The sequence below is a fragment of the Cuculus canorus genome, chromosome 27 (assembly GCF_017976375.1).
Source record: "Cuculus canorus isolate bCucCan1 chromosome 27, bCucCan1.pri, whole genome shotgun sequence".
In the NCBI taxonomy this organism is placed as follows: Eukaryota; Metazoa; Chordata; class Aves; order Cuculiformes; family Cuculidae; genus Cuculus; species Cuculus canorus.
The window spans coordinates 3,255,382-3,267,967 of record NC_071427.1 but is presented as its reverse complement, the minus strand read 5'-3'; the positions used below and the strand labels follow the sequence as shown (position 1 = coordinate 3,267,967).

The window sequence follows — 12,586 nt, the reverse complement described above, 5'->3', positions numbered from 1 at the left end:
CAGTTTACACCCTCGCCCCCTGCTTCTCCCCCTCTTGCACCCTAATTTACACCCTCACCCCTTGCACCCCACTTTACACTCTCATTTCACTCTTTTCCCCCCTTGCACCTCAATTTACACCCTTGCACCCCAGTTTACACCCTCTTTTCACTCTTTTCCCCTCCTTGCCCCCCACTTTACCCCCTTGCACCCCACTTTACACCCCTGTCCCCCCGCCCCCCCGTGCCCCCCTCTCCCCGCCCGGCCCCGCCCGGTGATTCACGCCTCCCGCCGCTTTATAGCGCCGCGGGCGCCGCCGCCGCCGCGCAGGCAGCAGCAGCCCCATCCCATCCCGTCCCGTCCCATCCCGTCCCATCCCATCCTATCCCATCCCGTCCCATCCCGGCCATGCCGCTGCGGCTGGCGTTCTGTCTGCTCGCCCTCTGCAGCCCCGTCGCCGCCGCCGCCGCCGCCGCAGCGCACGGTAAGAGCCGCCCGGGGGAACCGGGGATGCCCTCGTCCTCTCCCTTCGCCGCCCCGTCCCGGTGGCACCGGCAGGTGCTCGGGTAGGGGGATCCCTTGATCCCGAGGCCGTTACCGGGCTGCTCACCCCCGCCGGGGGGTTGCTATCACCGCCCCCTTTCAGCCCCATCCTGGCCTGGTGCCGTTACCGGGCTGCTCCTCCCTGCTCGGGATCCGGTATTCCCCGTCCCGGTGGCACCGGCAGATGCTCAGGACACGGTATTCCCTGTCCCGGTGGCACCGGCAGATGCTCGGGATCCGATATTCCCCGTCCCGGTGGCACCGGCAGATGCTCGGGATCCGGTATGCCCCATCCCGGTGGCACCGGCAGATGCTCGGGATCCGATATTCCCCGTCCCGGTGGCACCGGCAGATGCTCGGGATCCGGTATGCCCCGTCCTGGTGGCATCAGCAGATGCTGAGGATCCAGTATGCCCCATCCCGGTGGCACTGGCAGATGCTCGGGACCCGATATTCCCCGTCCCGGTGGCACCGTGCTCGGACATGGGGTCCCGGTGTCATTACCGAGCAGCCCCCGCCCCGGCCCGGAGCCCGGTATCCCACCCTTATCCCATCCCGGTGGCACCTGCAGGTGCTCAGGCAGGGGATCCCTACATCCCGGTGCGTTACCGGGCTGCTTCCCCCATCCCGTGATCCGGTATTGCCACCCCATCCCATGCCGGTGCCACTGGTGGGTGCTCAGGCAGGGGGATCCTGGGGTCCCACTGCCGTTACCGGGCTGTGCACCCCGTCCGGGGGCTGCTGTCAACCCCATTTCATCCTGGTGCCGTTACCAGATTCCCTCTGATTGGGACCCGGTATTCCACGCTCTGTCCTATCCCAGTGCCACCGGCAGGTGCTTGGGCAGGGGTTCCCGGGGTGCCAATGCCATCACCGAGCTGTTGACCCCCATGGGGGCTGCTATCACCCCCTCTTCAGCCCCATCCCGGTGCCGTTATCAAGCCGCTCCTCTCTGCTCAGGACCCGCTATTCTCCATCCCATCCCGGTGCCACTGGGAAATGCTCGGGAAGGGGATCCCGGTGCCGTTACCGGGCTGTTCCCCCTGCTCGGATGCCGGTGCCACCCACCCTGTCTGAGGGTCACCTCCGCGGTGGGCGCAGGGCGTGGGGCTGGGCTCGTGGTGGCAGAAACCTGTTTCACCGGGAAGTGCCCAATGCCCAGTGGTGCCACCGTGGCGGTCCCTGTCCCCCAGTTGTCCCTTCCTCGAGGCAGCTGCCTCCACCAAGCTTGGGGTCCAGTGGTGCCCCTCCAGCGGTCCCAGTTCCTCAGCTCTCCTTCCATGGAAGCAGCTGCCTCCATCCATACGTGGTGGTGCCCTTCCAGTGGCTCCTGTCCCTCAATGTCTTCCTGGAGACAGACACTTCCACCAGGTTTGGACCTGGGGCTGCCACCACAGCTGGAGTAAGCGCCCAGGGTCCTGCGTGGTCCCACTGCCAACATCTCCTGTGGCACTGCTGACCCTGGCATCCCACACCCCTGTAGGCCCTGGGATGGGGCAACTAGGATCTGGCCAGCCCCACCAGCCACCCCACCATGGCTTCCCAGAAGGGGATCCCTTTTTTTTTTCCAGGCTGAGGAGCATGAGAGCTTGTGCTCCGGAGCTTTGAGAGCTGGGTAGGAAGAACTGGGATCAGTGGCTGGTTCGTGATCTGGGTGTGGAGTTTGCAGCTCGAACCCCTCCCGGTTCAGCTGATGGTGCTGGCAGCTCGTGTGGGCGCTTGGGAGGTGTCCAGGCTCTTTGGTAGCTGTTTCCTTGCAGGGAATCCATCCCAGCACTGGAACCCTGATCCAGAGCTCCAGCAGCCCCCTCTAAATGCTGTGGAGTGTTGGCTGCTCCTGCCAACATCAGCTCTCCCGCAGCGGCGCTGGAGTTTCCGTCTTTCCCCTTACACGGTCCCATCCGTCTCCATCGCTCCCTTCTAGCGTAGGCAGGCGCTGCATTCCCTGGATAGAGGCAGGTCAGGATGCCTGGAGGAACAAGGAGGCTCCTGTGAAGCCCCTCATGCTCCTGCAGCCCCCGGGATTGTTGTTGGCATCGCCAGACCTCATGGGATCTCTGCTGGGTCGAATAGATCTGCTGGAAGATCTATTCAGGATCTATTCAGGAAGGGACACACGCTGCGTTCTCCTCACCAGCGTTGGGGTCTTCCAGCCTTGCTGGAAGTTGGGATGTCAGGGATGGGGTGCCCTGAGACCCCGTGCTGCTCCCCTCTTGCCTCTGCTCACAGGGTGGGTGGGCTTTGAGCCCCCCTGCATAGAGGCGCATCCCTTGTGGGCATCCTTGGGCGCGCCCCGAGTCCGGACGTGTGGGCAAAGGAGTGTGGACCCCTCTCCTTATGGCTGGGATTACTCCATGGGGTTGTGCCCATGGGCAGCGCTTGTGGGGCGAGCGCGGTCCGTGGCTCCGGGGACGCTTGGTACCACGGGGAAACTCGGGCCACGCAGGGGTTTTAAAGGAAAAAAGGGGCTTGAAAAAGCGATTAAACACATCCATGGGGGATAAAGCTCCGTGGCAGAGCTGTGTTGGTGTGGATGATTCTTCCAGAGGTGCCCGCAGCCAGAGGGTTTGCTCCATCAATGGTTGCCCCAAGGAGCTATTGGTGGCCGCAGCCAGTCCAGGAGCCCCAAAATTGAATGGATTGAGAGGAGATGGATGAGCACCTGGGGTCCGAGGCAGGTGCTGGCTCTGCTTTGGGGCAAAGTGAATCCCTTCTGTGGAGGGGAGCGACTCTATCCTGGCAGTGGGAAGTTCCGTCCCTTCCCCCACCCCTCCCTCACATCTTTAGCCGTTTAACAAACCTCAAACGCAGCTAACGAGAGCAGAAACCCAAATAAGCGTCAGAAGAGGCTGGTTTGCAGGGGCGGAAATTGCAAAGGAATCACTCACAAGAAAAGAACTAGAACTGATTCGCTCGTGGGGTTAAGGAACAAACAGGCTTTTGACTCAACTTGCTTCTCACAAAGGCCATGGGTGTTGGGAAGGTCCCCATCCCTCCGTGGGGCTGCTGGAGCACGTGGCGACCCAGCCCTCGCGCCACTGGCACCATCGACAACGCTTTGGGTGTCCCTGTGGTGAGGTGGGGAGGCAGGAGGTCCAGCAGGAGTTGGACAATGGTGCCGGCAGCGAAAGCCGGGCAAGAGGGTAAACTGCGGGCTCCCATCCTGGCTCACCAACTGAGCATCTCCTAGAGCATCATTTGTGAGCGCCGGGATAACCGGCGCATCCCTGTGCGGTCCCAGTACTGGCTTTGGTTCCTATTGCCAGAGAAACTGGGCTGCCCCAGCCGTGGTCCGTGGCTCCTGGGAAGCTTTGTAGCGCGGGGAAACTTGGGACACGGGGCTGTAGTGAAAGAATAAGCAATCGGACACATCAAATTGTGTTGGGATTGCGGTGAGGGCGCAGAGCTGGGGGCTAGATGCCTGCTCCAAGACAACCTCTGGGCCACAGGAGAGGTGGGAGCCAGCGTGGAGCCTCCTGAGGTTCTCCAACTGATGCACTGATGCCATCCCCACACCTCTGTGGGGTCTTACTGCGGTGGCACAAGGACCCCTCACCCTTTTTGGCCTCTCTGCAGGTGGGATCTGCTGGCTGCAGCAGGGGAAGGAGGGCAAGTGCACCATGATCCTGAAGACGGGTGTGACGTGGGAGGAATGCTGTGCCAACGGCAACGTGGACGTGGCCTGGTCTAATTACACCTACCCAGGCAACAAGATCAGCCTGCTGGGCTTCTTGGGGTTGGTGACCTGCCACCCCTGCAAAGGTGAGCTGGGCTGGGGCAGGGAGGATGCTCGGAGCCCTGGGAGGGATGCTCGGAGCCCTGGGGGGATGCTCGGAGCCCTGCGGGGGGATGCTCGGAGTGCTGGGGGGATGCTCGGAGCCCTGGGAGGGATGCTCGGAGCCCTGGGAGGGATGCTCGGAGTGCTGGGGGGATGCTCAGAGCCCTGAGAGGGATGCTCGGAGCGCTGGGGGGATGCTCAGAGCCCTGGGGGGGGATGCTCGGAGCCCTGGGAGGGATGCTCAGAGCCCTGGGGGGGATGCTCGGAGCCCTGGGAGGGATGCTCGGAGCCCTGGGGGGGGATGCTCGGAGCCCTGGGGGGGGATGCTCAGAGCGCTGGGGGGATGCTCGGAGTGCTGGGGGGATGCTCGGAGTGCTGGGGGGATGCTCGGAGCCCTGAGGGGGATGCTCGGAGCCCTAGGGGGGATGCTCGGAGCCCTGCGGGGGGATGCTCGGAGCCCTGGGGGGATGCTCAGAGCCCACAGCTCCTGGTGAAGCTGCAGCAACGGGGTTGTGCTGCCCCTCACCAGGCAGGATTCTCCAGGACAAGGGTCTCCAGGGACCATTGACCCTGTGCTCCTGCTGCTGCAGCTCTGGGATGGATGCTTCCATGAGGTCAGGGCTCCCAGGACAGCCTCCATCCCCAGGCAGCTCTCGTTTTGTGCATTTTTGTTCTTCCCCCGTGGAGTGGGATGCGTGATGTGGGTCTTGGCTGGGCAACCTGAGTGCAAGGAGCAGCTCTGGGGCTCCCAATTCCTAGATTAACTCTGCTGTGGCTGGAACCTCCTGCCCCTGCCCTCGCCAGGTCTGCTCAGAGGGAAACATCTGAAGGTTTTTTTTGAAGGGAAAAAAGAGATCTATTTCTTCCCCTCTGCTCCCCCTTCCTCCTCCCAAGCGTGTGTGTGAAATGGCTTTATGTAACGGGCAGTTCCAGAAGTGGAAACTCTCCAGCTGTGAGTTCCAGCCCTGCCAGATGTTTTGGCGTGCGCCGGAGGCGCGGATCCCCCAGTCGCACTTGCGTGGCCGTGTGAGAACATGCTTGAGGACCTGCTGACCACAGTAGGCAGGAGCAGGTCTTTGGAAGGTCATGTTATTTGCTTAAGGGGGAGGAAGAAAGGGTTCTCGACAAAATTGCTTCTGCACCCCAGCTGCTCCTCAGCTCCTTCCTGGCAAGGCTTCGGGTTGCATCCTGCTCCAGCTGAAGGCTGAGTGAGATCCTAGCCGTGGTTCTCTGCCTTATTGCCCACCATGGGCTTGGCTACACGGAAGCTGGAAAGGCTGATCCCACTCTGCAGGTTCCAGGGGCACCAAGACCCTCTCCAAGGGCTGATTGGGGAGCGCAGCTCTCCCCATGCCCAGGGCAGAGGGTGATGAGGACGGGCAGCCTTCCTCCCATGGAATGGTCCTGCCCTTCTCTGCAGGGAGACTGGGGGGCACGAGGGTCTACCAATGGCCACAGACTGGGGGTCACCAGGGTTTGGGAGCAGGACCTTCGCTGCAACTGCCCGAGAGCCTGGCCAGCACGTAAACCGCAACTCCCCACCCTTCAGAAAGCCCCTGCCTATCCCATCCAGATGGAGCTGGTGCTGCTCCCCACCGGGCTCCAGCGATCCAGAGGCCTTGGAAAAGGGCGGATGAGACGAGCTGTGCTCCTGCTCCCTGGGCTCACGGGGCCAGGAGAGGTTACTCCAGGATAAAGCGGGCTGCAGCCACTAACCCTGCGCCAGCAAACCGGGGCGGCGGAGCTCCGCGGGAAGGTGCTGGCTGGACCCGGGGGGCTCCGCAATGGGTCTCTGGTGGGGAATTGGAATTCCTGGCTCCAGCTGCTGGGTACACAGTGTCCCCACTGGGGACACAGAGCAGGGGAGAGAGTCGAGATGCGTGGTTGGGGTCATAGGCTGCCTCCCTCCCTTGCTGAGATGGTCTGGATGGCCGGATTCTGCTGTGCCGGGGGCAGCATCCCGGAGCAGAGGACAGCGAGAGTCCCACGTGCTCCGGCAGCCCTGGGGCGTAGGTTATGCTCCTCTGTCCCAGGGTCTCATCTCTGTGGTTTTCAGTGCCGCCAGAGTTCAGCCTGCTTCTCTCCCCTTCCCTTGGACAGGCCCCAGCTATGGAAATTAGGGAGGGGAGCGAACTAGGAAACTGTGTCTCCCACCAGGGAATTTCCCCTTAGGAGAGCCAGGCGAAGCAGGCTGGGAATTTTCCCTTCCTCTTCCTTCCCCCCACCCCCTCTGTCTCCCAAAGTGACCCCTTTCCAGCAGGGAAATCCCCCTCTATACCTCCCAACAGGTCCCAGCACACACCCTGTCTGCGGGAATCCCTCCTGCACGGAGGTGATTCCCCGTCTCGGAAGGTTTCTGGGTGCTGCCCTGCCTTCCTCCCTCTGGGTGCGGATGGAGGCATTTCCCTGCACCCAGATGCAGCCCTTCCAGCTCTGAGCAACCTGATCCAGCGGGATGCGTCCCTGCCCATGGCAAGGGGTGCAACTGGATGGGCTTTGAGGTCCCTTCCGATCCAAACTATTCTACGATTCTACAAATTCCCACCACCACCTGTGTCTTGGGGAGCTCAGGAGTGAAGGATCCCTTTGCGCATTGGGAGGGGACAAGGAGCTTCCAGCTGCCCCAACCAAAGCCCCCAGTCCAAGGCTGACCCCTCGCCTCTCCCCACGGAGGCACCGGCATCCAGGAGGAGCCCCTGCTTGGAGCTGGTGGCCCCTCTCCATCCCTGTTGGCAGATGGAGGGACCCTCGGAACCCGGCCCTCGTGCTGGCCGGGTGGTGACCCTGGGGACAAAGCAGCCGCCTGTCTGGGGCTCGGCACTCGCTGCTGCATCTCGCTCTTGTGTTCAAGTCACGGAGGCCCGAAGCAAAAAACAGGGCTGGGCATTGTCTGGTGGAAGCGGCGTTCCCGATTGCCCAGACTTACTTGTGAAGCTCAGTTCCTTCTGGAGGAGCTGGGGCCTTGCAGAGATAGATTTTTCCATTGCACAAGGAAAAGAAATGTCTCTTTCCAAAAAATAAATCCATAGAAATGAGTTAGCTGGTGTGGAGCAGAGGGCTGGGGCGAGCGCTGGATGATCGTGCGGAGCTCCAGCCAACGACCTGCTCCTTGGCGGAGCTGAGCAGATCCAGATGCTGCTTGGAGAAGCACGGCATCAGCGTGTGTGTTGGGACCCTGGGAGGGATTTGGGACCCTGGGAGGGATTTGGGACCCCGAGGGCTGATGCTGGCCCCATCCTGGTTGGTTCCAGCCAGCCCGGGCAGGGTCTATCCTTCCTTGGTGGGTGCCACATGCTGATGTTCTTCTCCTCTTCTGTTCTCAGAGAGCTGTGAGGGGGTGGTGTGCGGCCCCGACAAGGTCTGCAAGATGAAGCACGGGCGTCCCCAATGCGCCTGTGCCCCCGACTGCTCCAGCCTGCCCCGCAAGCTGCAGGTCTGCGGCTCCGATGGCTACACCTACCGAGACGAGTGCGACCTGCTGACGGCCAAGTGCAGAGACCACCCCGACCTCGAAGTGATGTACCAGGGCAAATGCAAAAGTAGGTCTGGTGGTGTCCCCATCCTGTCCCCATCACATCCCCTGTGGCTCTCGTGTCCCAGCTGCGTGTGGGAGCTGTGTCCACGTGCAAAGAGATCAAGGGCAAGGCAGGGCTCATCAGTTCTGGCACATCACGAGCTGCTCTGGTGTAGAGAGGAAGGGTCTCCCTGCGGCGTTGTGCTAACACATCCAGGCACATCCTTGCCCCTTCCTCTTGGGTGTTCATCACCTGCCATGTGTCCTGGGGAGGAGCCATCCTGCCCCAAGAACTGGTTGCTCCTATCATCCCCAAGGCTGGTAGCTCCACCAGCATGGGATGGGGGGTTTGGAATGGGCGCGTGGTCCTGGCCGTGCCTGGAAAGGGCTGTGACAGCATAGGGCTCCACCGAGAGCAGATGGGGCTCTGTGTCTGGGGCTTCTGCAGCCGGTTTGGCATTGATGGGCACCAGTGGTCCTGGGTCCCTTGGCATCACCCTTGCTGTGCTGCCCACAGCCGACTGGAGCGTCTCTGAGCTGGCACCCGCTGGCTGGTACCCACCGCCTGCCTCGGCCACCCCAGCAGGGATACGGCACCAAGCCCCACGTGGCAGCGGAGCCACTTGTGATGCCACCATACCCCGTCAGTGCAAAGAGGGTTTAACCTCACCATGGGCCGAGGAATAACAGTCCATAAAATGTCACTTCCAAACCTCAAGCCCCTTTTTTTGTTGTTTTGTTAGAGAGAGCAGCAATCCTCCTCGCCCTGCCAAGAACTGTCAGAATTATTATGGTTATTTTTGCCAGCCCTCCTCTCTGAAATGCTTTGCCTGTCAACCTCTGGCCTGCGCAGGGAGATGTGGGGCAAGAAATGGGAGTTGTGAGCTGGGAGTTGCAGATGCCAAATCTCCTTCCAAGCCGGCAGAGAAAGAGAGGAAGGCGGAGGAACGGCTTTGCAAAGTGTTTATGGTGTCCGGGGAGCTCTGTGAACCCCGATGCTGCGGGGTTGTGCCGGGGCGGAGGGGCTGCAGAGCTGGCAGGAGGTGCTGATGCTAAGGTTTTGCTGCAGGATGGGAGGGGGGATGATCTACGAGCCCCCAGCTCTGCGCTAGCCCAGCAGAGCTCACTGCAGAGCCCAATCCTGTCCGTGCTGGCTCACATGGGCTGGACCGGGTCCAGGGTGACCCTGCCCTTCCCCTCTCGCCGGGGCGTGCGGTGCAGCGGTTGCCAGCCTGGCCGGAGCGGCTGCTGTTCCCCTTTGCCAAGGCACCTGCGTGGGGCTGCTTGCCCTGAGCGGGTCCCGCTGCGCCAAGCTGGGCTCAGCCCCACGCGCTCAGGCTCTGCAGCTGGATGTCAGCTCCTCCCGCGTGGCGAGGCTGCGGCTGGGGCTGTGCCTAACAGTTGTGGGGCCACGCGGGTCCCTCGCATGGGAATAGCGTGGAATCAAAGAGTCACAGAATGGTTTGGGTTGGAAGGGACCTTAAAGATCATCTAATTCCACCCTCGCTGCTATGGATCCCACTGGATCAGGGGCTCCAAGCCCCATCCAACATGGCCTTGGACACCTCCAGGGATGGGGCAGCCACAACATCCCTGGGCAACCAAGGCCTCCAAACCCTCATTGTGAAGAAATTCCTCCTTATGTCTAGTTTAAATCTGCCCCTCTCCAATTTAGAGCCATTATTGGTCCCTGCCAGCTCCTATCCTTGGGAACGACAGTGATGGCAGAGCTTGGGACCCTCCAGCTCCACTCTGTCCCCCAGTAGGTAAGGGTGGGAGGGGGTCCAAGCTGCCCAGGGTTCCCTGAGATGATTCCCACTGCCTGCCTCGGTTGGAAGAGCTGTGGCAGGAGGACAGGAGCCGTGGCAGGAGGACGGGAGCCGTGGCAGGAGGACAGGCGCCGTGGGAGGAGGACAGAAGCTATGGGAGGTGGATAGGAGCTGTGGGAGGAGGACAGAAGCCATGGGAGGTGGATAGGAGCTGTGGGAGGAGGACAGAAGCCATGGGAGGTGGATAGGAGCTGTGGGAGGAGGACAACAACCAACTCACAAGGTTCCACCACGGCTACGTGTGCTCACCCGCAGAGTCCTGCTCCAGCGTGGTGTGCCCCGGCACCCACACCTGCGTGGTGGACCAGACCGGCAGCGCCCACTGCGTGATGTGCCGGACGGCTCCCTGCCCTGAACCCACCAGCCTGGACCATGCCCTCTGCGGCAACAACAACGTCACCTACCCCTCGGCGTGCCACCTCCGACGGGCCACCTGCCACCGCGGGCGTTCCATCGGCGTGCGCCACTACGGGAGCTGCTCGGGTGAGTGTCCCGAGGGAAGCAGGCTGGGATCCTGGCCACCCCTTACACCCTTTCTCATCGCTTCCCCTCTGTTCCATTTCCAGCTGCGACAAAATTCTCCCCGGAGACGGACAACGCGGAAGCGAATTACGTGTGAATCCTCCCTCGCCGCAAGGTCGGACCCAGGAGACAGGGGCATTATGTGTATATTGTACAAACCATATACCTGATATTTATTAAGATAAAAAGATCCTTATTTATACCTGTGTATGTTATGCAGTCGCAGGGGGGCTCGATTCTCGCTCCTGCCGACCGGGGAGCAAGGGGAGGGTGCTCCCAATCCGGAGCGATGCCAAGCCATGCTGGGCACGATCCGGTGCGTGGCACATCTCTTTGCCGGTCGGCGCCCGCTCCCGGCAGTCGTACGGTGTAGAGAGGGCACTGCCGTGCCATGGGGCCCCCAATGTGTCCTTGGCCGCCAGCCCTGGGCTATTTATTTTTGGATGGAATTCTTGGTACTCTGCTGACATTTCTGGCCGGGATCTCGAGGTCTAAAGGGAATCTGTGCTTTCGGCTCTCCCGGAGGGGCTCAGCCCCAAGCTGCCAACGTCAGGGAAGGCAACACAGCGCCGTATCAGACGGGAGATAGATATATATTTATATATATATATGTATATGCATATATATATGTACGTTACTTTTTTTTCCTGAAGTTTTAGCATCTCTATGTTAAAACGGATTAAAACATTCAGACCAGGCTCCCACCCATCCTCAGAGGGGACTCCGGCACCCGCAGGGCTGGGGTAACAGCAGCTGAGCAGCGCTGCCCACTGACCTCCAGCGCTAAAGGGGGGCACAACCTTCATCCCATCGCCCCCTGAGCCCTGCAGGTGCCCCCACCCCAAATCCCAGCGCCCACAGCCCAAACCGCTTTGGGAGCAGCTGGGGCAGAGGGGGGTCTGCAACCTCCATCACCCGTGCGGTGCTCTGGGATGATGCTCAGCTCCCGATCCCACTGCAGAGCCGCCTGGGTGGCTGTGGGGAGCCCGGCTTGGCACAGGGGGACAGGAGGGGGGTGACAGCGCTGCCCGCATCCTGGAGACCCCCAAGCTGCCCCCACCTCCTGCACCCCCTGCTCTCTCGACACCATCTGTATTTATTTGTATTTCTTCTCTCATTTTGTGTGTTGTCACCTGTGTAAATACCATAACATCTCTGACACTGAGAAGCTATTGCCTTTATATAAATATATCATATATATTATATATATATATATATATAAAAATACCCTATTTTCTATTTTTGTATGGTTGCGTTCTGATTTTTGAGGCAGACGCTATGGGAACACGTACATCTCCTACTCGGTATCGTTAGGGGCATTTTATGGCTGTGTTACAGTTTGGATTATAATTAAAAAAAAAGAACAAACAAAGCCGTGGGTCCAGTTTTGTTCAGCAGGTTCATAGAATCACAGAGTGGTTTGCGTTGGAAAGGACCTTAAAGTCCATCCAGTTCCACCCTCTGCCATGGGCAGGGACACCTCCCGCTGGATCAGGGGCTCCAAGCCCCATCCAACCTGGCCTGGAACACCTCCAGGGATGGGGCAGCCACCACTGCTCTGGGCAACCTGGGCCAGGGCCTCCCCACCCTCACAGCAAAACATTTCTTCCTAAGGTCTCATCTCAATCTCCCCTCTTGCAGCTGAAAACTGTTCCCCCTCGTCCTCTCCCTGCCCTCCCTGATCCAGAGCCCCTCCCCAGCTTTCCTGGAGCCCCTTTCAGCACTGGAAGCTGCTCTAAGATCTCCCCACAGCCTTCTCCTCTCCAGGCTGAACAACCCCAACTCTCTCAGCCTGTCCTCCTACAGGAGGTTCTCCAGCCCTCGGATCATCTCCGTGGCCTCCTCTGGACTGGCTCCAACAGCTCCATGTCCTCCCTGTGCTGAGGACTCCAGAACTGCACACAGGGCTCCAGGTGGGTCTCACCCCTCCCTCCCTGCTGGTCCCTCTGCTCTGGATGCAGCCCAGGACACGGTTGGTTTTTGGGCTGTGAGGACCCATTGTCGACTCATGTTGAGCTTCTCCTCCCCCGGTACCCCAATTCCTTCCCTGCAGGGCTGCTCCCAATCCATTCTCCACCCAGCCTGTAGCTGTGCTTGGGATTGCCTCAACCCAGGTTCTGGGGTGGTGAGAGGCGACTGCATCCCTGGGGCTGTTTCCCGTGGGGCTGCGCCACCCACAGCATCGCTGCTCACCCCCTTACTGGGGGTCAAGGCAAGCGTTGAGGTTTTTCCATCCCATCCAAGATCACTTTCTGCAGTGGGAGGAAAGGGGAGAGTGAGGACGAGCAACCAGCAACAAAGATAAATCTGTTCCCAATATTGAGCCGTGCCACGAGGGTTTGGTATTTCACAAAACAATTCCTGCCATTAATTGGGTCCTGATGTGCGCGGCTTCGCCGGTGCCAGAGCCTGCAGCGCTCC

General features: G+C 60.6%; 1 protein-coding gene across 1 annotated transcript; it reads left to right on the top strand.

The window, feature by feature from the left end:
• Positions 1 to 297: 297 nt before the first annotated feature.
• On the top strand, positions 298 to 11,484 carry FSTL3 (follistatin like 3). Its single transcript, XM_054050543.1, has 5 exons — positions 298 to 463; positions 4,099 to 4,284; positions 7,624 to 7,839; positions 9,899 to 10,126; positions 10,210 to 11,484. The coding sequence occupies exons 1-5, from the start codon at positions 388 to 390 to the stop codon at positions 10,260 to 10,262; spliced, it is 759 nt and encodes a 252-aa protein (XP_053906518.1). The 5' UTR covers positions 298 to 387; the 3' UTR covers positions 10,263 to 11,484.
• Positions 11,485 to 12,586: the final 1,102 nt, after the last annotated feature.

What these genes read in the sequence shown, in the direction of transcription:
- FSTL3 (XM_054050543.1), top strand. Translation starts at nt 388, where the DNA reads ATGCCGCTGCGGCTGGCGTTCTGTCTGCTCGCCCTCTGCAGCCCCGTC. An exon ending in CGCCGCCGCCGCAGCGCACG is followed by an intron (nt 464 to 4,098) that starts GTAAGAGCCGCC and finishes GCCTCTCTGCAG; the next exon opens with GTGGGATCTGCTGGCTGCAG. An exon ending in GTACCAGGGCAAATGCAAAA is followed by an intron (nt 7,840 to 9,898) that starts GTAGGTCTGGTG and finishes GCTCACCCGCAG; the next exon opens with AGTCCTGCTCCAGCGTGGTG.